Source organism: Notechis scutatus, chromosome 1, assembly GCF_049901735.1.
Source record: "Notechis scutatus isolate UNSWTSFEM ecotype Mainland chromosome 1, rNotScu1.2, whole genome shotgun sequence".
Taxonomy (NCBI): domain Eukaryota; kingdom Metazoa; phylum Chordata; class Lepidosauria; order Squamata; family Elapidae; genus Notechis; species Notechis scutatus.
The window spans coordinates 76,996,191-77,021,028 of record NC_142009.1 but is presented as its reverse complement, the minus strand read 5'-3'; the positions used below and the strand labels follow the sequence as shown (position 1 = coordinate 77,021,028).

The 24,838-nt window shown below is 40.0% G+C and overlaps 1 protein-coding gene and 1 long non-coding RNA gene across 11 annotated transcripts in view; one reads left to right on the top strand and one right to left on the bottom strand.

Annotated features, from left to right (window-relative positions):
- Positions 1–3,754, bottom strand: part of LOC148132866 (uncharacterized) — a 107,702-nt gene extending 103,948 nt beyond the window's left edge. Inside the window, exons 1-2 of one of the 4 annotated variants that reach the window (XR_015750146.1) lie at positions 3,625–3,717; positions 1,401–1,960 (exon numbers count right to left, since the gene is read on the bottom strand). This is a non-coding gene — a long non-coding RNA (uncharacterized LOC148132866). Of the gene's footprint in view, positions 1–1,400; positions 1,961–3,196; positions 3,283–3,624 lie in introns of those variants that run through there. The other 3 variants (XR_015750142.1, XR_015750139.1, XR_015750148.1) reach the window with 3 other exon arrangements.
- Positions 3,755–3,901: 147 nt separating this feature from the next.
- The window catches only part of SMOC2 (SPARC related modular calcium binding 2), a 135,702-nt gene continuing 114,765 nt past the window's right edge, over positions 3,902–24,838 (top strand). For all 7 annotated transcript variants that reach the window (XM_087968435.1, XM_026669509.2, XM_026669508.2 and 4 more), the window contains exon 1: positions 3,902–4,110. In XM_087968435.1, coding sequence (XP_087824561.1) covers positions 4,030–4,110 — 81 coding nt within the window. In that variant the 5' untranslated portion in view covers positions 3,902–4,029. The remainder of the gene's footprint in view (positions 4,111–24,838) is intronic.

The following is a 24,838-nucleotide window of genomic DNA, read 5'->3' as shown; positions in this document are numbered from 1 at the left end:
TTGTGCATGACACTGGTAAAAAGAAAAGTTTATAATCTACGCAAAGAATGGTTGAAGATTTTTTTTTTTAAAAAAAAACAGAAAACAAAACAGTAGCTTAAACTAGGCAGATAATGTTGATGCTACATAGGCATCCTTTTGCCTGCTGTCAAAAAAGACCATTGTAAAGCTACTGATCTGCAGGTTACCCATATTTAAATGACACCAAAGGCCATGTTGGTTTCAAAATTGTGGGACTTACAGTTCCCAACACATTTGGGGAAAGTTGATTTTTGACTAGTTGGGACACGTTCAGTATGAACGGCTTAGGGGCTCTTTAGATTAGCAAGTGATAGCTAAGAGATGGTGTGGCTGAATGGAGCTACTCTCTCTTTCTCACAAAGCTAGAACAAGAATCGCTATCACCTGTGGTGTCAAACTAGGGCACTGCCTGTGGGGCAAAAGTTCCAGGGTGCCTCCTTCAGCTTAATTCTTTTGAGGATGCTGCAGCTGCAGCTTAAAAGATCATTTACCAGATGACAGTCTGTAGGATGCAATCAATCAAGGCTTCTTCTTCTTTTGTTCCTATTGGTTACTCAACCATGAAGAAGTAGCAAAGAAATCTGTACACACACACACACACACGCGCGCGCATAAACAATCAGAAAAAGGAAGATATAAAGAATGCTGCACACATACTCACACCCTCTCCACCTGCCAGGATAGATAGATACTAAGACTCAGACCCCGCTATTCCCTTTCAAGAATATATAAATGTAAAATGATAGGGTACTTTTATTTCAAGGATGGCAGCAAAAGCTTTGAAACTAGTATGCCGAAGACTATATATCCTGTTAACCATGTATATTTTCTCTGCAGGATGTATTAGATCAAGACAATTGCATTATAAAGACTGAGCTCCCATATTCCTATCTAATAGCCATGACTCCGTTTGTCTCTAATTTTCTGGTATAATTTTAAAACTTTGCAAGGGATTCAAGTATGTATATTCAAATGCCTTGCCTAGGAAACCAAGATGAAGAGTGTGTTAAGAGTGATGTTTGAAGTCTTAACCAGATAGCTAAAAAAAATTCATCCACCCTAAGCAATAATTTATTTATTTATTTGATTTGGCAATTGCTTGCAAGATAATAGATATATATAATATAAACATGAGTAAGAATACAGGAAATAGGTACAAATAAATGGGGACACTAGGACAGGGATGGGAGGCACGATGGTGCCCTTATGCACGCCCCTTACAGACCTCTTAGGAATGGGGTGAGGTCAATAATGGATAGTTTAAGGGTAAAGGAGTGGGGGTTAGAGGATGTAACAACAGAGTCAGGTAGTGCATTCCAGGCATTGACCACTCTGTTGCTGAAGTCGTACTTTCTGCAATAAAATTTGGAGCGGTTTACCTTGAGTTTGTATCTGTTGTGTGCTCTTGTATTGTTGCGGTTGAAGCTGAAGTAGTCATTGACTGGTAGGACATTGTAGCAGATAATTCTGTCTACTATGCTTAAGTCCAACTGTAGGCCGCGTAGTTCAAGATTGTCCAAGCCCAAAATTTCAAGCCTGGTGGTATAGGGTATTCTGTTGTGAACAGAGGAGTGTAGTACTCTTCTCGTGAAATACTTCTGGACTTGCTCAATTGTATTAATGTCTGATATACAGTGCGGATTCCAGATAGATGAGCTGTATTCGAGTATTGGTCTAGCAAAGGTTTTGAATGCCCTAGTTAGCAATTCAATATTTCCAGAGGAGAAGCTTCGTAAGATTAGATTGACAACTCTTAATGCCTTTTTGGCAATGCTGTTAAAGTGAACTCTAGTGCTTAGCTCATTAATATGATGGTTTCAAGATGTGCCTCTCTCAGGCCTTTCTTTTTGACCACTGCCATGAGAAGATGCTCCCAAAGTGTCACATTTCCACCTCCTGCTTGATCTTCTCTTGATCTTCAGAGGACCAGAGGGTAGCACTTACAAGGAAATAAATAAACAGAGATTTGCAAGTTTTGTTTCATATAAGACAATGATTAGAAGGGGTTTCTTCTGAAAATGATTTCTCAAAACTAAGCTAGTTTTCCTTATGCAACTATGCATAGAGTACATACATAAAAGAAGGAGCATATATTCCAACTGTTATTTTAACTGTGTGAGATCACAGAAAATGAACATCAAACTAAGGATGGGTATTAACTAAATAACAAGATCTACAACAGAATAATCTTGAGCTCTTATAAGCACCGTTCCTCATTCTTTTCATTCTGCACTCCATATGTAACCAGGAATAAAGGTATTGTTTTTAAATCAACACATTTTTTTTCATTGGCCAGATGTTAGTGAAAGACAGGACCTGATTTCTCCAGTGGGTGGGCCTAGGGCAGCAATCAATGGACAGAAGCACACTGTTTTCTTTCTGAAATTTTATCCTTTCTTTAATATCTCTTTATCTCTCTCTCTTTCCCCCTCTCTCTTCACATTTAGCGAGCTCCTGCAGATAGACTGGTGATCAGATCACACACAAAGTTACTAATGTCTCTTCTGAAAACCCATCTCTTCAACTTTCCATTTATCCATGACACCAATTTTCTTTCCATGAATACATTATCTGAATAAACCTGGCATTGTTCACAATTCTAACTTTCACGTTCAAATTAAATATGTCCAAGAAACATATGAACACAGAGATATCAGCATGAAAGATGGTTTCGTCTATCGCCTAACTCTCCATTTGAAGTTAAGGAACCGGCTTGACTCTCTTCCCCTTTTCATGCACATCCCTTTAGGAGGAAAGGATGCAGAGATGCCAAAGTGATCCGTTGAGCAACATCTTAGGAACATTATGATTTCCTCCTTATGAAGTTAGATTCAACAAATAATTCAAGGCTGGGGTGGAGGCATCCTGTAGGAAAACACCGTCCCATCTCTTGTAATCTCTACAGAACAGATCGTGGCAGCAGCCAATTCTTTTTTTCTTCTTCTTTTAACACTATTAAAAGGCTTCAGATCTGTGCCAGCATAGCGACGGCTGAAATATTCCAGCAATGCTGAGTATGAAGGGAGGGCGTTAGTCTCCTGCGTCAGGCACACATGCGCTAAATCTCTTCGCTTATCCTTAGAGACCAGAGTTAACGCGCAACGTTCCCAAATGTAACCGGAGTTGGACAGCAAACGACGCTCATAAAAAACTGTCCCGAGTGGGCCCCGCTCACCTTTGAAGCCCTGACCGATCCCACCTGCAGCGCAGTCACAAACAGGCCGAAGTTTAGGGTGCCTGTTTGCGCAGGTTGACTTCTTGCCAACCGTTGCAAAATAAGGCAATCGCCAAAGAAGGGCGAACGCAATTCGTTCGGGTTCCTCAACTTTCTCTTTCTCTCTGTCGGTTTAAGAGGCCGGCAAAGACAAAGCGGTTTGGAAATTGAAGCGCGGTCGACGCGGAAGAGACGCGGTTGGGGCGAATCAATTAATCAAGGCTGCAGGTCTGGGCGGAGAAAGTGGAGGCTCGTGGGGGGGGGCTGGCGAGAGAGAGGGGTGGGTGGGAAGGGAGAGAGAGGGGGGGAGCGAGAGAGCATGCGTTTGGGGCTTGTGCACCTACCCATCTCTCCAACCACCCTCCTTCAAATCAGTCCCCAGTTCCTACCGAGTTCGGAGCTGCGCGGCTGCCCGTAAGGGTGCTTCTAGGAGGAAAGCAAAAGAGGCATCAGAGAGCTCTCTGATCTTGCTCCAGAGACGAACATCGGATGACAGCTCCAGCACGCCGAGGGAAGGGAACCCAGCTCGCCCTTCGCCGCTAGAGACAGCCTAGCTTGCAGCTTCCCCGAAAGGTCAGGAGCCGCGCAGCAGCGGCCGGAGGCGAGGGAGCAACTCTCCGGACATCCCCGCGCAAAGAGAGAGCAGAGCCCGAGCGCGAGAAGCGAGAGCCTTGTCTCACCCACCCACCCCCCGCCCCTTTAACCGAGGAAGGACACGCCTGGGCAGAGCTGGAAAGGGGAAGCCGGCGAGGGCCAGGGCAGTGCAAGGAGAGGTCTGCCGCTCGGAGCTGAAGATGCTGCTGCTGCTCCCGCTGTGGCTCTTGCTGCCGGAGTTGGCCCTCCTGGCGCCGGCTCAGAAGTTTTCAGCGCTCACGGTAAGGCAGCCCAGCTGACCCGGCGAACCTCCGGCTGTTTCCTTCTCTTCCCTCCCTTCCCTCTTCCCTAAGATTAATTAATACGGAGTAAACCCTCCGTGACTTGGGTATCCTCTGCCAGGCATTGTAAAGTAATGTGGAGCAATGCAGTTTATTGAGTTTGTGTTCGGGTTAAGGACGCGCCAGTGCTGCATTTTAGGATTTATTTCATCCAATTTGGTTCTCCTGAAAGTGGGCCAGCCAAACCCTCCCGCCGTCCTTCGCGCCGGGCCAGCCAAACCCTCCCGCCGTCCTTCGCCCCACGCTGGCTACCGGCTTCCCACCCACCAGGACACTCTCGCTGAGCTCTTTTGCCCAAGCGGGAACCTGCCCTGTAGTCGGGGGGAAACGGCGACTTCGCTGGTCTCGGTGCCCAAAGTCATGGGGAGGTGTCCGCTTCTTCCACGCGTGCCTCTCACGTGTTGGCTGAAACAAATCCTCACGCGAGGGGATCGGCTTGTTTTTTAAAGCAAAAACAGGACTCCGGTCCTTCATGTGAAATCTAAACCGCCGCCCTCCTTTCAAATGTGAAAGTAGTAATTGTGGGCTTGTAGATCTTCCACCCTTCTTCTCCCTATTCCCACCAGGGTTGATAACCTTCGTTTGATAGGATACATTTTCTAAGCAGAAATCTGAAAATTGGCATCGTTCTTAAGAGCTCCTGTGCGCACAAACATGTTTGTTTGTAGTTAGTTTGGTACTTTCCGCGATTTTTTCATAACTCTCTTCCCACGACCAAGGGGAAATCACTGGGTATCGATTTCCCTGTGCCTAATGGGCCACTGATATTTACATCCAATCTTCTCGGAGAGGTTGAAGGAGCATTTAATAAGATTAATTAATACTGAGTAAACCCTCCGTGACTTGGGTATCCTCTGCCAGGCATTGTAAAGTAATTTGGAGCAATGCAGTTTATTGAGTTTGTGTTCGGGTTAAGGACGCGCCAGTGGTGCATTTTAGGATTTATTTCATCCAATTTGGTTCTCCCTGAAAGTGCTTGGTAGAAGTGCAAGTGCAAGGAAAATGTGGTTTGGGTTTAGCAGCTTGCTGGAAATCCTCGGGGAATTAGGCTCCCGGTTGCAACCTAACTGCTTTTTTTGGGAGAAAAAAAAAGGCGGGTGGGACAGAGTGAACTACAGATTTAAGAGTCTGAAACACCGGTCCTAAACGCAATGAGTTGAAATACAATTAAATGTTCAAAGAATTTAGGGCAATTTACTCCAAAACAAACCCGCTTGGAATCATGCGGCTTGGCGATAAGAGTTCACTCCAGTGAATGGGATTCACTTTCACTTTCTAGGTTGATGCTCCCTGCTTAATTTTTTTTTAAGGAGAGTGAATAGGAAGCAAACTGGTGCTGAATAGGCTTGATAAAAATCCAGCTTCAGGACTGTTAAGTTATATAGCCACTGGGTATGATACAAAGGAACCTGGCTGTGCTTCTCTATGCTTTTCCAAAACTCAGTAGAACTTTTAAGCATCAAGTCTAATGAATGAATGACTCTAATGTCTAATCCAAGAGCAACTTTCTTTGAGTCACTTCCAATAGATTTAACATAGCACCAAATGATTACAGTATTTCTTGAAATATCAATTCACCAGGTGTTTGGACTTGTTTTGTGGGAATGGCATGGATGTTCATTTCCCATGAATGCACTGAACATTTGTTGAAATTGTGGGCAGAAATCCCAGCTATTCTTAGTAATGTCCCTTCCTTCTAAGCAGGTAGGCTTAAAAGTACCCTGATCATTCTGATTTGTGAACGGTTTCTTTCAAAACATTTCCAGGCATCTGCTGTGTTGCCAAGAAGTAGCAGTAGATGGTCAACAACTTTGGAGAGGCTAGTTTCATAAAATGACCAACCATCACTTTGCTGGGAAAACTCAATTATAGAAGTTACATTTGGTAAAATGATGGTTTCTTTTAACTGCCTAGATAGCCTTTCAGATACACAACATGCTTTTGCTTTAGAGAGCAATGGATGTCCTATTTCCAGGTTGACTCCCTAGTTAATTGGACTGTTCAAGACCAAATATTCTATCGAGCATTCATTTATTCATGATACCTTTAACCATCCACTAATTGGTTATTCTATGCAAACAATATCCGATGCAGAAGACAGGCATGAAGATTCAGAAGGATATCCCCTCTTCCAGTGTTGGCTGAGAATACTTAGAAAATTTAGTCAACTCTCTTTTCTAAATCTTCCCACCGCCCTTTGCCATGAGATAGAAGACTTTCCGTCCTCAAGCTTTATGCTGGGGACAGAAAGAATAAATAGGTGGTTTGTGTGTTCCCCTTAGTATGATTAGCTACATTTCTGGCCCCTTTATGATGTACAGAAAGGGAAATTTATGATGGTAGATTGACCTCTGAGTTGTATTTCATGTTTTGTCCAGAATTAGATCAACTTTTTGGAAAAGGAGCCAGTTTGTCCTTGTGCTGTTCCCTTTCAAAGACTTATCCAGTTCCAGGATTTTTTTAGCCATGTTGCTCGGATATTGCATATGAATTTTACTAAAGTCAGTCTCAGTAAGAATAAATGCAAACAGACTAGCAAACAAGCTTTTGCTCCACATTAAAAAAAAAAAACCCAGAGTCTACATATACTTGCTCACTTGTCATCAGCAAAAGAAAGCAGAACCACCTTCTGTTGCATATGCTATCAGTTTCATGAGAATACTTTAATAGAGGTGTTTATTTACATTAGAGTACCTGTATGTAAGCTAAACTGAAATATAATATAATTATTATCATCCATATATATTTATGCAAGCTGATCATCACAGTTTATCATTCCTGGAAATTCCAGTTTCCTTTCTCTCATTGTACAAAGTTTTTTTTTTTTTTTTGTGGGAAAGAATAAAAATAAAAAAACAAGGTGCCAAGTTATCTAATTGATCTAATTTATCTTTTAATCATCTTAAAGACTGCATACTGCATAATAATGTAGTGGCATCTACATCATTTCAAAACATAAACTGGGAAAACAAGTAAGTGGAAGAAATTTCTCTGCAGGTTCATATCAAATAACTTTTTATTTACATTTGATAACATACAATATAGCAACAATATCAAACGTATACAATTCTATCTGACCAAAGAGTTAAAATCTCCACCCCTCCACCAAACCCTGAGTGCCTTTGCAATGCTGCCTTTTCATGACAATTTTCTTACTTTGAAAATTGGCATTGTATTCTTTTCTTTATGGAGAAAGAATGGGCAACACATATTCCACATCTCCATGTCTCATCAGCCTTGGTCCACATAGCCAGTGATAAAAGGATAAGGGATGCAGTCTACCAATCCCTAGTAGGATGCTGGTTGCCTGGGTCTTCACTAGATGAAGGCTGCCCTTACTTCCAGTGTCATTGAATATCTTCATCACTATAGAGGTAGAGCTACACAGAAGTAAATAGGTACAGCAGCCAAGTATAAAACACAGGTATATAAGAACTCTGGATTGCACATTGATTCTGATTTAGCTGCTTAAATTCAGTGGATTTCCAGTGGGAGTTAATTGAATACATCTGTCTACATTTTATAGCTTTAGAACATGACTTGAAAGCATCCCTGGATGTATTGTCTGAATATTACAATTGGTTTATAGCTGTGATGGCAAACCTATGGCATTCCCCAACCAAACTTACCTGCACTGCGCATGCAGGCACCTCCCAGAAGTGGCAAAACGGGCCCATTTTTCAGCCTCCAAAGGCTGCAGAGGCTTCTCTCGAGCCCCCGGGAGGGCGAAAATGGCCTCCCCTGGGCTCCAGAGGCCTCCGGAGGCTGAAAACGGGCACTTCTGGTATTTCCAGGAGGCCTGTTTTTTGGCCTCCCAAGGCTGCAGAGGCTTCCCTCGAGCCTCAGGGAGGCTGAAAAAGACTTCAAAAGGGCTGGGAGGTGCGTGCATGTGCAGTGCAGTTAGGGGGTGTGAGGGGGTGGTGTTGCACAAGCATGCCCAGGGGGTCGTGGTGCATTACCTTCTGAGTGTCGGCACATGAGCCCAAAAAGGTTAGCCACCACTGGTTTATAGCTTAGGCAGAGAAGAGGAAGAAGATGATTGGTCCATCAGCTGTGCTGATTTCAAAAAGGCAGCCATGCAGGTTGCATGTGAACATTTGACATTTATATACCTATCTATACATTTGATTATTTTGGTTCTGTCAACAGATCATGATCCGTGACCCAATAGCAAACTATAATCAGAATTGCAGTACAATATCATGCAATAAAATGACTCCTTTGTATTGCAGATAACAGATAACAGATAATCAGAGTTGGAAGGGACCTTGTAGGTCTCTAGTCCAACCCCACTACCCAAGCAGGAGACCGTACACCATTTTTGACAAATGGCAGTCCAATCTCTTCTTGAAAGTCTCAAGTGATGATGCTCCCACAACTTCCGAGGGCAAGCTGTTCCATTGATTGATTGTTCTCACTGTCAGAAAGTTTCTCCTTATTTCCAGGTTAAATCTCTCCTTGTTCAGTTTCCATCCATTATTCCTTGTCTGGCCTACAGGAGCTTTAGAAAATAGCTTGACCCCTTCCTCTCTGTGGCAGCCCCTCAAATATTGGAAGACTGCTATCATGTCTCCCCTGGTCCTTCTCTTCACTAGACTAGCCAAGCCCAGTTCCTGTAACTGTTCTTCATATGTTTTAGTCTCCAGTCCCCTAATCCAGGGGTCCTCAACCACTGGAAACAAGCGGGGACGTCCCGGTCCGTGGAGCACTCTGTACCGGGCCGCAAAGAAAAAAAAATAAAAATGGCGGCTTTCTTCGCTTCGGTGAATCCTGCTGGGATCGGGGATCAAGGACCCAGATGAAAGAAGGGGAGGAGGAAGCAACCGAAGCCTGTCCTGCTCTCTGGCTCAGCAGCTTCGGCTCTCCCGCCTCGTTCTCTCAGTCGCCTCTCGCTGCTCCACCAGCCCAGGAAGAAACTGCTTCAAAGCAGCCGGGGGTGGCTTTTCCTGTCGCCGCAGCTCCTCCGAAGCGCCTGTTTACCCCTTACCCCGCCCGCCGCGTTCAATCCACAGTGCTCCATTCTGCCTGCCTGCCTGCCTTCTTCGTTTCGGAGCAGCTCGCTGAGAATAATAACTATTCGCCTCTTTTATCAGCCGAAGCTGCTCCAAACGAAGAAGACAGGCAGGCAGAACGGAGCACTGGGTTGAAGGCGCGGGCGGGTGGGGTGGGGGGTAAACGGGCGCTTCGGAGGAGCTGCGGCGACAGGAAAAGCCACTCCCCGGCTTCTTTGAAGCAGTTTCTTCCTGGGCTGGTGGAGCAGCAGAGAGCGACTGAGAGAGGAACGAGGCAGACACCTGAGGGATGGGGCTGAGGGAGGCAGGGCCGAGGCGCCTCTGACCTCAGGAGTTTGCTGGCAGACGTTTTATTACCCGACTAGGTAACAACATCAGATGTTACCTAGTCAGGTAATGAAACGTCTGCAAGCAAACCACCAAACTCGGATTCTCCCCCCTGGTCCTTGAAAAAGTGTTTGTGCTTGAAACTGGTCCCTGGTACAAAAAGGCTGGGGACCACTGCCCTAATCATCCTGGTTGCTTGTCTCTTTCTAGAGTCTCAACATCTTTTTTATAATGTGATGACCAAAACTGGATGCAGTACTCTAGGTGTGGTCTTAATAAGGTTTTATAGAGTGGTATTATTACCTCATTTGATCTCGATTGTATCCCTCTGTTAATACAATTTAGGATTGCATTAGCTTTTTTGGCGGTTGCTGCACACTGCTGGCTCATATTTAGCTGGTTGTCCACTAAGACTCCAAGATCTCTCTCACAGTTACTGCTATTGAGCCTGGTTTCACCCAATCTATATGTGTACTTTTGGTTTTTCTTGCCTAAGTGTAGGACTTTACTTTTCTCTACATTGAATACATTGCCTCTCATTTCTAATCAATTAAAGTTTTATGTGATTAATTTTCAAAGTAAGCCAATGCAATATGCTGATACAAAGGGATACTATACTATAGTTCTGCTAGATTCCTGATCTATCATTGCATTTTGATTGAGTTATCATTTGTGAAGTTTCAGGTTCTTTTACTCAATAGGACTTGGGCTAGATAATCCTTGTGGTGCTTATCAAGTTTACAAGTCTATGATTCTATGACTCTTTTCAGCATACCTTAAAATGAGCTACGTTAGCGAAGAGCCTTGTCTTTACTGATATAGATCCAAGGATATAGACAGACCATTTTCTGGAGAGCTCCAAGAGTTAACACTTTTTGGTAAGGACAGTTTGGCAACAAAATGTAGCTGGCTGGTCATAATACAGTGCATGAATGGTCCTTGTTTTATTTGTGTGGTTTTGTAAGCTGCATCAAGATAATAGAACAACAGGACATTGATGACTAAATCAAATGTGTAAAAAAAGGTTAAATTAAAGCCATAAGAATGGTCCTTCTCAATTACAATTACAAGAGAAGATGCATTTAAAAGGCTGCAGCAATTGACTGTAAAGTAAATAATTTGCATAGTAAAATGACTCACTTTATGCCCTTTTCAGATCAACTAACCTGTTCACCAAGACTTTGAGATGACCATGGATTAATTGCAGAAGCAAAATGTTTTCTTTAGTTTTAGTTTTTACTGTAAAACTCATAAAATCCCTTAAAATCTAACGATTGTTTAAAGGGTTGGAACTCTGAGGAGGAACCATGTTATAGAATAGACGTATTATTTATAACAGCCATAAAATGAACATATTAATCTTAGCCTTTCAATAAATAAGAGTTTTTGCTATACAATACCATGAATGTTATCCAGCAATTATTTTTTGTGTAACTCAAAATGAGAATGGCTGGGTCATTCATCCCTGATATTCTTCAGAAGGGGTTCCATTCTTTTTTGCAAACTTTACCGCAAAATGATTTCTGGGTTAAAAGCAACCTTTAAAGAAGCTCCAAAATCTTTATGGTGTGGGATTTCTGCAAGGGTAGATCATAGTAAATCAGATAGATATTGACAAATTTTCAACCCTGGGGTGCTACATTTGAAAGTTTGGTTTAAAGTATTTTACAGTAAGTAATATAGAGTGTTTTTCCTCCTCCTTAAAGTTTAAACAATATTCTGTCCCATGCCACTCTTTTGTGCTGGATCATGAAATTTCCTGATTTTAACAAAAATGTATGCATCATACAAAAGGATCAGTGCTGTTCGCTAGTAATCATTTTATGTTACAGGTTAGCAGCTTTGTTTCCAAGAGGTTAGAGAGATTTGCAGCTGCTTAAATGTGATTGGAATTCAGCTACTTCTAGAGGGGAGATCGTAACCAGGGGAAGCATCAAGGAGGGAGAGAAATAAACGTTGGCTATGAATACAGGTCATATCACTGTTCAATAAATTATGTCAAGGTAGAAAAGTGACTTGCTATGAAAAGAGATTGCACGTAGAAAAAAATGAATGATTTCTAATAATTGAGACATAATTGAAACATTTACTGTCAGTATACTAGCTATGAATCATATTCACTGAGGTACCTAAGATAAAAGTAAAGGAATCTCTGCGGATTTTACTCTATTTGTTGTTGCCAACTATAGGGGATGATGCTCATCTCCATTTCAAGGGCCATTGACCGAGTACTGTTCAAAGACATTTCCATGGCCATGTAGTCATGGAGTACTGTTATCTTCTCACCAAAGTGGTACCTATTAATCTATTTGCATTTGCATGCTTTAAGACTACCAGATTGGCAGGAGCTGGGGCAGGAATGTTGCAATATGCTCAAGTCTCAAACTTTGGCTGTTGGCTGGAACCAAGTGGCTTAACCACTGAGCCCTCATGCCACCTCAAGTTATCTAAGAAAACCCAGCAATTGTCTGTAAGGGGTATGACTTAAATTGTGACAACGAATCTGTAACAGGTGACTGGGATTGCTTCATGAAGCATATCCAGTTGTAGTTCAGATTGTGGAGTATTAAAGTCACATTTCCTAAGCTAGGAATGTGACCATATCAAGAAACATGGGCTTTATTGGCCGCTGGCTTATCATCCATTCAAATTTCCCCCCAATGTATGCTAGGTCCCTAACATTTAATGGAGTATTCAGAAAATATGGAACTTCAGAGAATTGTTATTTTTCTGATGATATTAGAAATTTGAATTCACATAGATCAAATTGTACCCATGAAGAGTGTTCTAGAGCAGACCAACCTTTTGAGGTGGGGACCCAATAATTTAGGCGCGTGTACCGAGGGGGGTTTGATTAGCCTCGTGAGGGAATCACCAAACTTCTTCATCAAAACATGATGTCGCCCAGCAAGCCGCGGCCCGTGGCGTTCCAGTGTGGGCCGTGTTGGCCCTTCAGGGTTGATTACTCGTGGAACATTCTTCTAGACTTGTCGTGAGGGGGGTTTATTAAAAAATTTTTTTATTTTAATCTTTCAGATCTTACTTGTGTCAGTGCATATTAGCATACCTATTAGACTTGACATTTGAGGGGTTTGCCCTGTTCCACTAACCTACTCACAGTCACTTATGCCTTAGTCACTTCCCGTCTGGATTATTGCAATGCGCTCTACATGGGGCTGCCCTTGAAGAACACCCGGAAGCTCCAGTTGGTGCAAAATGCAGCGGCCCGCATAGTTTTGTGCAGATCCCAATGTACACATGTTTCACCTCTCCAGCAGGAGCTGGATTGGTTGCCGATTTGCTTCAAGGTTGTGCTGGTTGTCACCTTTAACACCTTTAACACCCTTCATGGCTTGGGACCAGGTTATCTGAGGGAAGGTCTCTTGCTGGTTACATGTACCCAACCCATTAGAGCAGGGCGGCAGGGAATACTGCAGGTCCCATCCCTGAGGGAGATACACCTGGTGGGACCCAGAAGAAGGGCCTTCTCCATGGTAGTTCCCTCCTCTGGAACATCATTCCCCAGAGATTACAATGGCTCCTTCTCTAATACTCTTCCAGAAGGCACTGAAGACCTGGTTCTGCCAGCGGGCCTGGGGAACCCAGAGAGGGATGGAGCCCATCAAATGGCTTGTGTGATCTGCTGCCGTTGGGGGGTGGGGGGTAGGAGTTGGGGGTGATTTTTTATTTTTTTTCCAGATTTTGTTCTATTGCACTTAATTAATTTATTTGATTCTTTTTATTAGTTTTTATTGTTTTTTATTTTAAATATGGTTTTACATTCTGTAAGCCGCTTCAAGTCGCCATAGGCGAATAGGCGGCAATATAAATTCAATAAATAAACAAACAAACAAATAAATAAATATTCCTTATTTCCATCTTCTCCAACACAATATTAAGGAAATGATCAATCATAAAGATCCCCCCCCCAATGGGACTGACTTAGTTTAGTTCTGATTTAGCTTCAGTATGGAGAACAGAGTACCTTAGATTTAAGTAGGTTAATGTCGAGTGCACTTGACTTTCATTTGGAATCACTGTCAATTGCTTAAAGATAGGAAAGATGCAGTTCTGAGCTTTTCCAGAAATAATGGGCCATCTTTGTTCCTGTATTGCCTGTAACTATGATTTAAGTAACTAAATGTATCTATTGGATCCACATGCCAGCTCTCCCCAATCTGGTGCCCTTCAGATATATTAGATATCTGTTGCCCAGAAATGAATGATAGCGAGTATGGAAAGCCCAACAACTCTGTTCTAGCAAAGTCTGAATCCAACAAATTGAAGAGCATCACCTGAAAAATGCTAGGATATGCAGTTGGGATGAGCGCTGTTTTGTGGAAGGGGGATGCAGGACATTATCTAGGATATTCCTTCATGGTGTGGTGTCCCATCCCCCCACTTTATCTCACTGTCCTTGTTACAGGTTTGCCTCTCTCTGTTTCTATGGCTGATCTGTACTCTACCTCCCAAAGGAGATGTGAAAGCCAGGGATGACAATTGGTACTTCTGGAACCTTGTCCCTATAAGTACTTACTTTCTTGAAACAGACAGGTTAACAGTCAGAAAAAGTTAGGAGCAGAAGCAGGATCAGAAGGTTCTGTGGTCCTCAGAAAGCCTGTCATGAAATGAAGGGTTTGGCAGGGAGCAGACAATGATTGAAAACCAATGACGGGTCACACACTTTTAGCATATGCGCACATCAAGCAGATTCAATACTGTAGATATATTCCTGTTGGATGCACAGAAATACTTGTGAGGTATGTTACTCTAACAATACAAACACTGTAGAAATCCGCAATTTATACTCCGGGGAATCCAGTTGATAGTTTTGAAAAATAGAAGAGACTGAAAATCATTCACAAATGTGCATTATGAATATGCAGTTGCATATTTATTTGATTTTGATGTCACCTGACTCCATCCAACGAATCATAGTTAGTGACTTTCAGATTTACACATACATAGTTTGATTTTGTAATGCTGTATTTAAAAGGACATTTTCCCTATATATTGAGAGCCGAAACTGCAAATACTGAATGCCATGGCATGTGATTTGAATTGTATATTCCATCATACTTTGTCAGTATCCCAAAGTATTGTCAAAAAGTCTGCAGGCTTTTGTGGAAACCTGTCTGAAACCTGTTTTAGTTTTTTTGTGTATGGTGAATGCAAAGATGTTTTTGATGAATTGGCTAGCTCCTCATTGCTAACTAAAGCTGCCAGTATAGAAGCAACTATAAAGCAAACCATTGTTGATTGAGTTTCAATTGATGACTTTTCAATGCTTTTAAAATTATCCAGTAGTTCCAAACTTTCTTTGCACAACCATAAGTTAACCAGAATCTTGACAAAGACTGGTTATAGGGGAGATCCAGTAAGGGTCAGAGCTGCTACCTTTAAAAAAAATGATTCATCACTAGGTAACTAAATGATTTTACTTCCAGTCAGTACTTGACTTGTACACTAGACTGGAAATAAAAATAACAGGAAGAAGACGAGGAAAACCATTTCTTTATTGGGTGTTCAAAAAAAATGATGTAGCTGTGTCTCTGCAAATCATTAGAATAGCACGTGATTGTAAGGTAACTTTGCCTTTATCAAGGAAGTAATCTTTATACTGAAAAATCTGAATTCTTTAGCTTTCCATTTTATGCACTTTCCCTCATCTTACTTGATATAGTATTTGTGTGCATGTGTGCTTGATTGCATGTGTATGTATTTATGGATTCAGTAAGAAAGTCACAAAAGTCAATTAAGAACCAGTTGAATGCTCTGGTATTGACTATGACATTGAACTGGTTCTTAACTGGTTTTTAACATTTGCTATAGACAACAGTGAACAGGCTCTAATTCTTGACATAAATGGCTAGATATTTTTAATGCAGTTCTTTGTTATACCATGCAGACATTGTCTTGTCTACAATCCTGCGTATACATAGAGAGGAATTAGGCTGACCTTATTCAGTCCAGATTCCAACATATTAATCATACACATACGTAGAAGAGGGGGGAGGAGAGAAGGAGGAGGGAGGACTAATAATCAGAAGAGCATTATTAGCAGTACTAGCAAACATTAAGATTTCTTGAGAATAACAAATAGTCATATTTTATTTATTTGCAATCATTGTCATTTGAAAATTCTATGTCTGTGCATGTAATGAACACCAGATGGTGACTAGCTGATGTTTTGCAGCTTGCCATGGCAACTCATCACCATTTTTCAAGCGGTATGATGATAAATTGATTGAGAGTTCAGATAGTTTAGTATGACCTCTGTGAAGTTGTGAGCCCTGTTAAGATCAGATTACCAACTCAGTTCTCTAACTTGGCCAGGGTAAACAGAGCATTGTACTTAATCCTGCTAATTTCCCAATCTTTAAATCACTTACATTGTTTTCTTGAATTTATGTTACTACTTTGAAATAGCATGCACAGGGCGATAACTGGAAATTTGGAATATTCTTCACTTCCTGAGCCACTAGACTGGGACTACCACAATGACACCAAACTGACCCTTGTCCCAATAAGTAGTTGCTTGCATCTTTTATGCTCAGTGATGTGGGAGTAAGTTTTGTTACAGTTAGTAAACCTAATTTGGAGTAAATGTATACCTCTGTGTAGAATGATAGAATCAGAGTTTGAAAGGGGCCATTTAGATCATCAAGTCCAGCACCTTCTCAGTGCAGAAATCCAATTTAAAACATCCTAGATAAATTACTTAACCGCTCCCCAAGTCTCCACATCTGACTATACTGTTTTCAGTAAAGGAGAATTTGCTATGTAGAACATGTCTAGGTTCCACTATCAAGCTATTCTTAGGTTAGAACATTTTTCTAGCATTCACTCAGAATTTGTGGACCAGCCTTTCTAGCTTGATATCTTGCAGTTAGGTTAACTTCAGTTTCTACAGATTATCATCCAACAATGTATACATTGGCTGAAAAGCATAACAGGTGAAAGTTCCAGATATTTTCAGCATTCAGTTTGTGACTTTGGATCTCTACTCTCTGTCAGCCCAACTCATTTGATAGGGTTGTTGTTTTGAGTAAAATTGAAGGAGGAAGGAGTATTAAGTATGTTTACCACCTTGAGCTATTGAAACTGGGCCAGTCACTCTCTCTCTCAACCCTGGGAAGGAAGCAATGGTAAACCACTTCTGAGAATCTTGCCAAGAAAACTGCAGGGACTGGTCCAGATAATTGCCAGAAGTAAGGCACAACAATAAATAAATTACTCTACCTTGTTCAGTGCTGTCTCCAGGGTTTCAAACAAATTTATTTTCTAACCCAACCTGGACATGAAAAAAACAGCACCAAAAGCCTTCTGCATGTAGATAATTCAATCTTTTTATGTGATGGCTCTTTGATGTATCATTAAAGAGAAATGGGGAAAAGTAGTAACCAGAGGGAAGTAAAAAAAAGGATGAAAAGTGAAAAGTTTTTCCTATTATCTCACCTATCAGTTAGGATCTTACGCATATAAACAAATTTTCACTCTCCCAAAGCTTTCTTCTGTTTAAATCAGAGGTGGTATTCAGCAGGTTCTGATCAGTTCTGGAGAACTGGTAGGGGAAATTTTGAGTAATTCGGAGAGCCAGCAAATACCACTTCTGACTAGAGATTTTACAGTATCCTTCCCCTGCCACGCCCACCAAGTCACCTCCACGGAACCAGTGGTAGAAAAATTTGAATCCCATCACTGGTTTAAATGACCGTGTAGTTGAGAAAAAGCTGTGTGTTGTGCTCTTTAAATCCCATACTGGATGGGTTTCAGATTCTGATTTCTGCTTCCCATGGCTGTGTCCCTCAAAGAAGGAAAAAAAGGACCAAATATATTGTTTTGTGATGAATAAATATGATAAATCAAAAATGATATAACACTGATCCAGGTTTCTCATATGCAGCACTGCTCTATCCCTTTAGTAATAGGAGATGGCAAGTGTTTGCTTTTGGGTTTCTTTGAAGGTAGCAAATGTTATCATTTTAATGTGTGTGGTTGTTGATGTTTCTGTGCCATGGGGCATAATTGCATTTTTTTTTGCCTAAAGTCTAAAGATTTCAGGCTGCTCTGCCAATATTCTGATGGTCTGGAGAAGTGAACGATCTGCATTTGTAAATGGATATTTTCAACAATAACTCCCCAAATTCGGTTTGCAAGTTTTATTTTATTTTGTTTTCTGTTTCCTGTAATATCAACAGGCAACTGCAGTTGTTTGGAAAATATTGTTTGGCAGCCAATAGAATGATAGACTACCTCTTAAAAAAAAAAGCCAATTCTGCCAGAAGTTGAATATTTAGGGTAACATTTTATTTTGTTTCATTTCTTTTTGCCCAGCACTTACCTTATGTGATTTTAATACCCTGGATGGCTTCCACATCGGTTTAAATGGGCCACTGTAGTTGAACAGAGAAAACCAAAACACAATCAAAACCTTCCAATCTTATGGACACACTTGGATGGCGCCTAGAAACCCAAACATTTGGAGAAGTTACTTTAATTTAATTCAAACCAAGACCATAAATAAAGCTCTGTGTGGCTTAGCAGCAGCCTTGTTAGAAAAAAATGGTGTAACCAAGAGCACTAACCTTGAAAATAAAATATCCCTGACTTTTTACTAAAACAAATTTCCAAGATATGTTGCTGACTTTGAAAAGAATGTAAAGGAATACAGCAACCCCTCCCATGATAATTAATGGAAAATAAATTGTACTAGGCATTCTGTGTACGCTTATTATTGGGGGGGGTAGGGGGAGTGATAAATGAATTTGTACCACATCTTTTCATTAAAAATCACCAGTTATTATGCAATAAAATACAAATAAAATAAATGTCATGCCTAAAACATGAACAATTATTAATTTAAAAACATAAGTATCCATGACATTAAAACATATGTCAGCAACAAGTAACCTTGAAAGCCAAATATTTGTCTGGGATAGATAGATAGATAGATAGATAGATAGATAGATAGATAGATAGATAGATAGATAGATAGATAGATAGAGGATGGATAGATAGACAGATGATAGATAGATAGATAGATAGATAGATAGAGATAGATAGATATAGAAATAGAGATAGAAAGATAGACATAGATAAAAGATAGATAGATAGATAGATAGATAGATAGATAGATAGATAGATAGATAGATAGATAGATAGATAGATAGAGATAGATAGATAGATGGACAGAGATAGAGATAGATAGAGATAGAGATATAGATAGAGATTTGTCTGCAGTTGAAAGAATTATAAAAATGGTATTGAATCTCTTCCTCTGACATGAAGTTCTGGAGCTCTGGATCAGTCATGAGAAAGGCTCTACTACAGTGGCTCCAGGGACCGGTTCCGTGGAGAGAGATTTTTCTGAGGATTGGAGGGGGCATGGTTTCACGTGCTGCTTGCATCCCACAGAAGTTGCTTAGCTTGTTTTGTGTGGCCCAGTTTCTGGAATGCCAAGAACTGGTTCCGGTCCATGGATTGGGTGTTGGGGACCTTGGCTCTGTTCCATGTGTCTCTGCATTGTGCAAAAGAGTGAAGGGCCTCTCTTATAAGAGAACACATTATTTCAAATATCCAAAGGACATTAGAGACACTACTCTGAACTTTGCAGAATCAGTTTTATTGTAAGGTTAATTGCATCAAGTCACAAATGTTGGGAGGCAAGGAATGGAGTAGTGTATGTACTGTGAAGTTTTCCCCTTCATCCCTTAAAATAGTCTGTTGCCCTCAAGACAACACAAATAACAGATAATTAGAGTTGGATGGGACTTTGTAGGTCATCTAGTCCAAACCCCTGCCCAAGCAGGAGACCCTACACCATTTCTGACAGATGTGAGTCCAATCTCTTCTTGAAGGTCTCAAGTGATGGTGCTCCCACAACTTCCGAGGGCAAGCTGTTCCATTGGTTGATTGTTCTCACTGTCAGAAAGTTTCTCCTTAAATCTCTTTAAATCTCTCCTTGTTCAGTTTCCATCCATTATTCCTTGTCTGGCCTTTGAGTGCTTTGATAGCTTGACCCCCTCCTCTCTGTGGCAACCCCTCAAATATTGGAAGACTGCTATCATGTCTCCCCTGGTCTTCACCAGGCCCAGTAACAGAATATTGAAGAGTGGCTGTATATTATCAACGTAAGTATGATTTAGAGTGGATTTACAAGGTCATAGTAAGTGATAAAAATCATATGGTTTCATGAACTATTACTTTGGTTTATTTGATAGATCTGCTTTTGGTCACTTTTAGAAATCAAGGTATATAAGAACCATTTTTTGCAGGTTTCCCCTCTTTTTAGTTGTCATAATTATGCCAATTCATGGAGGCAAGTATATTTTAAAATAGCTGGATAATATCTGAATGTTAGTGACTGGGGAAAATTCCCCTGAAACAATTCTGAAGAATGAACAAGTTTGCAATCATTTCTCTGACATTTTTGTTGATCTTAGAGTGGTTATGGATGTGAATACACACAAACACACACTTATATTCACATATAAAGGGAAGATAAAATGAATCATTTTCAAGTACTACAGATAGTCCTAGACTTATGTCCATAAATGAACCTAGAATCGTGCCAATTGTTAAATGGGACATCATTTGACTGGCCCAATTTTACCATTTTTTTGCTGCAATTGTTAAGCAAAGGCTGTGATTGTTAAGCTTGTAAATGTTAGATATGGGAAATAGTTACCATGAAATACAGAACCTCTCACCATGATGGAGAAACCAAGGGATCTGTGGTTTGCCAGTTAATCTGTTGGGTGAACCATTTATGGTTAATTAGCTTAGGGCCTTTATAGATAATGCCCATTTCATAGAATGAATGGCAAATCTTGGGCACTGATATCCTAAGTGGCTCAACATGCACAATCATATATTCAAAGCATATTTTGAAGCCATTTCAGGAAGTAGCATCTTGCTTATAACATTGTTTCAAACCATTCTGTCAATATTTATGACTCCCATCATTTAGTATAGGAGTGCTTTGTTCGGCAATTTTTAGTATTATCAATGTTATTTTGATAATATTAAATTATCAAATATTAAAGAAGCTTTAATATTCCACAGCATTGGCCAGCGAATATCATCAATTAAAAAAAGAAAGTGTTCCTTGACCGAAGGAATACTAGCAAAGCTCAGATTAATTTGTGAAACCATCATTGAACCTCATGTACTGCTTTTGGGTGTGAGAATATACAGTATATGGAGTTTAATTGCAAGACAGCCTAGAATTACCTCCTGTTTCTTTTACTTCTTTGAGGTAGTTGTGAATATGTGTGTGTCCCTTTTCCTTTTTTTGTACTTGAGAATGGTAACAGTGTTGCATTCGATTCCTCAAACGCCAGAGTTTCTTCATACATTGCCACAATCATGATAAGGGAATCTTTTGAGCAGCTGCCTGTACCAAAAGCATGCTGATTAGAGATCAAAGCAAATGAGTTTGCTCTTGTATTTGCTACAGGTAGGCCATTCCACTGCCTTTTTTTAAAAAAAATATTCCTCAGTTTAAATAAGAACCTGACATGTATGAATAATACAGTAAATATGGCAGATTTTGAGACTGAGCAATGTATTTTAAGCTTAAAGAAACCTAGAAGAATCCTGGGCAAGAAAAGGGGATCATATTCGTAATGCTGAAATTAAAAACAGACCATTGAATTATACCAGCCTCCTAACCTTGAACTCAGAATTCCAGAATTCTCCACTGGAATCGGCCATGCTGATTAGTTATCCTGGAAATTATAATTGTAGCCCATCTGGAGGCCACCAAGTTGAAGAAACATGCTTTATAATTCTGCCGCATAAGGATTAAGCATATTTATCTTTTGGAAGTGGTGAGAGTGTAATAAAAATGCTGTTAAAAAGTGGAGAACACATTTTTTTGGGGGGAAAAGAGAGACTGAAAGGTTTTCAGAATCTAGCTATGACTGATAAATTTGCTGCATTTGAATTTGTACTATGTTTTAAACATGTCTTGATGATGCAGTGTTCCACAAAAGGCAGTCCTGTGTAATTAACCTACAATTTCGTGATTTATTTTTTTTACAAAATCTGTAGTAATTGCATATGAATATATGTACAGTATATGCATATTGCATATATATGCAATATGTCAAAGATAAATATATGTTCATGCCAAAATGCTAGAAATAATTTCGAATAATAGGAAAATAGTCCTATAGATTATCTCGCCCAATGCCAGTTGTCTTTAAAGTGGACAATATTAGTAACTAGTTTAAACTTAAAATGAAAAGCTAGATTAGTATAGGATTCAACACTGAGAACCATAAATTGCATATTCTTTTTTGAGTGTTTTGATCATCATAAGTTTCAGAAATATGTGCCCTTTCATAACTGTAATTGTAATTTTAGGCGTTTTTCATACAGACACGTTTTCCCGGTTGTTGTACATGTAAATCTGCCACTATAAGTCATCAAGCATTTCTGCAACCATGATCTCACTCTTTTTTTTTTTTTTTTTAAAGTAACATTACCAGGTAGCATCTCTTACTTGATTGAAATTCCTGTGCCCTAACACTCAACAGTTGGGATTGTATTCCCTTTCACCACTTGGAATCTTGCCTGCAATATCAAACACATGATTGTGGGATACTAGATAAAGGCACCCACCCATGCATGCCATTCACATGCATAAGTTGTGTTCTTTGGCCTGACTTTTGAGGTTGATGGGAACATGCTCTGTATTTACGCATCAGTAGGACTGCACAATGCATGTTGGTTGACTTTTGGATTAAAAGCCTGAAGGTCTCCTTCCAAGTACATGCCTTATTTGACTGTAACTCATCAATAAATCTCTCTTTCTCTCTCTCTCTTCTCCCCCTCTCCCTCCCTCTCTTTCCCTGTGTGTGTTTGTATGTCTCAAAATTGCTGTAACATTAATGGTGGTCTCAGTACATGTTTTATCACGATATTCTGAATTATTTGTATTCTTTATGATTGAACTCAAGGTTAAATATCAGCAGTACCTCTCTGTAAGTCCTGTCGGGCATGGCTATATGACGAAAGAAGTCAGCATTCAAAAGGACCTCCAAGACTTAATATATTAAGATTGACCTCTGTAATGTTGCTTGAATGAGCCACTGGAGGGAGCCCAAGAACAATGCGATTTTGTTATTATCTGGTAGGGGCTGAAAACACTCACATCCCATCCTTTCACCCACTACTAAACTTGGTAAATACAAAAGTTTGAGTGTAAGTGCAACGACTTAAGAATATGAAATATAGAATGGAAAAGTTTATACAGCTCTCTTTTCATATCTGCCTGGTACTTAAAACTTTCCTATAAATGTTTTAAAATAATAAAACAATCCAAACCCACTCTTATTACAGTTGCAGTTCCAAGCCCACCTACCCAGCAATAGGCTTCATTTAATTGAATTCAATTTACTCTTGAATAGATATCGTTGGAAAGTAGTTATTAGAAAGTTGACCTAATGCCATTTAGCAAGGAAGGGTCAATTAGAACAGATAAGGAAGGAAAGAAAAGAAATGGTTATACTTGTAGCACCAGATATAACACGTGCCTATTAGAAAGCGACAAATCAAGCTAATCTTTATTAGGAAGCTTAAACTTGAAAATTCTAGAATTAAATAGGTACCAATTGGCTGTTTATTCATGACTACAAAAATGGGCTGCACCCCTTGCCAGAGGACTGAGTTGCACTTAATGTTTTTGCCTTGTGTGCTAATAAATTTTGAACTCTGATTTACAGAAGCTGGCATTTGACCTGAGCAGGGAATGAAGCACAGGGAATAAATTTCTTCTCCCAACTTGTATAAATGAGAGCAATATTATTATTATTATTATTATTATTATTATTATTATTATTATTATTATTATCATCACAGTCAGCCAGATGTTCAGACTGGGTTTGGCATTTTTGTCTACCTATCGAGTCCTTATGAAGTACCTGGGACAGGCAAATCTGGATGTTTGATGGTGTTACAGATATCGCCGTAGGATGGAAGCAGTTCCAAGTAAAGCTACCTTCTACAATTGACTGATGGCAAATTTGTCAATACCTATTCAGCACCTATTATTTGTCAGCACCTATTATTATTGGTACTACCCTTAAACATAAACTCAGTCAAATGAACATTGAAAAATGCCTCACAAATACCATTGACTGGTGCTAATGGTTGATACGGGTTGCTGCCAGCGTCCTAGGTATCAACTAAGTACCTTCTTAAGATGTTCAATGTTCCAAGTAGTATCGTTTTTTGCAGTTCCACTGGTGTTATTGCAGGAAGCTGCAATTTCTTGATGTATTTTATAAAATTCTTGGACATGGTACCAAGAATGCCCCCATGACAATGGGTATCATTGTTACATGTCTCATTCATAATCGTGTAGTTTCGATGGCCAGGTCATGATATTTCGTGATTTTTTCCAGTTCTTTTTCTTTGACTCTGGCATCTCCTGGAACCACGATATCAATAAATTGTATGTTTCAATTTTTGACAACTGTGATATCTGGTGTGTTGTGTTCCAAATGTTGATCCATCTGTATTCGAAAATCCCACAAGATCTTCACCTTCTTATTTTTGATAACTTTTTCCACTTTATGTTCCCATGACTTTTTGGATACAGGTAAGTCGTATTTTTTACACAATGACCAATGGATTAATGTAGCAACTCGGTCATGTCTAGCTTTGTAATCAGTTTGTGCAATTTTGCTGCATTCATATTAAATGTGAAACAGTTTTGACTTTGTCGTTGCAAAGTCAGCAGTTTGGATTGTCAGTGGATTTTTGTATTTTCACTTTCATGGCATTAATTTGTAGTGCTTGTTCTTGAGCAGCAAGTATTAAACCTTCCATTTCTATCTTGATGGTTCCCATCTTAAGCCATGCCCATGTAAAGTTGTCATCACATTTTCCTTCAATGGTTTTCAAGTGCTGTCCATGCAAAGCTTTGGTTTTCAATCTATTTAATCTGTCGTCCAACTGTTTTTCCTTATATTCTTCCTTTGTTTCTGTTATTTTTATAATGTTCTCTGTTTTCACAGCCTGCAGCAATTTTTCTGTACTTTGGTTCATATAATCAAACGTCATTTTTCTTATTATTATTATTTCTTATCTTTATTCTTATTTTTTTATTATTGTTATTATTTACACAAAAATGTGAAATCACAGCCGCCAGTTCTTTAGTTCATGTTACCCTTCATAGGCATTAAGGTCTTCCCAAGAACCTAACATGTTGTAATGTATCAGCATAATATAATTGTGCATCCAACCAGTTGTGGCCTTTTACAATTGACAGATGGAAATTTTCTTAATGTGCAGATTTTCTAAGTGCCATGCAAAAT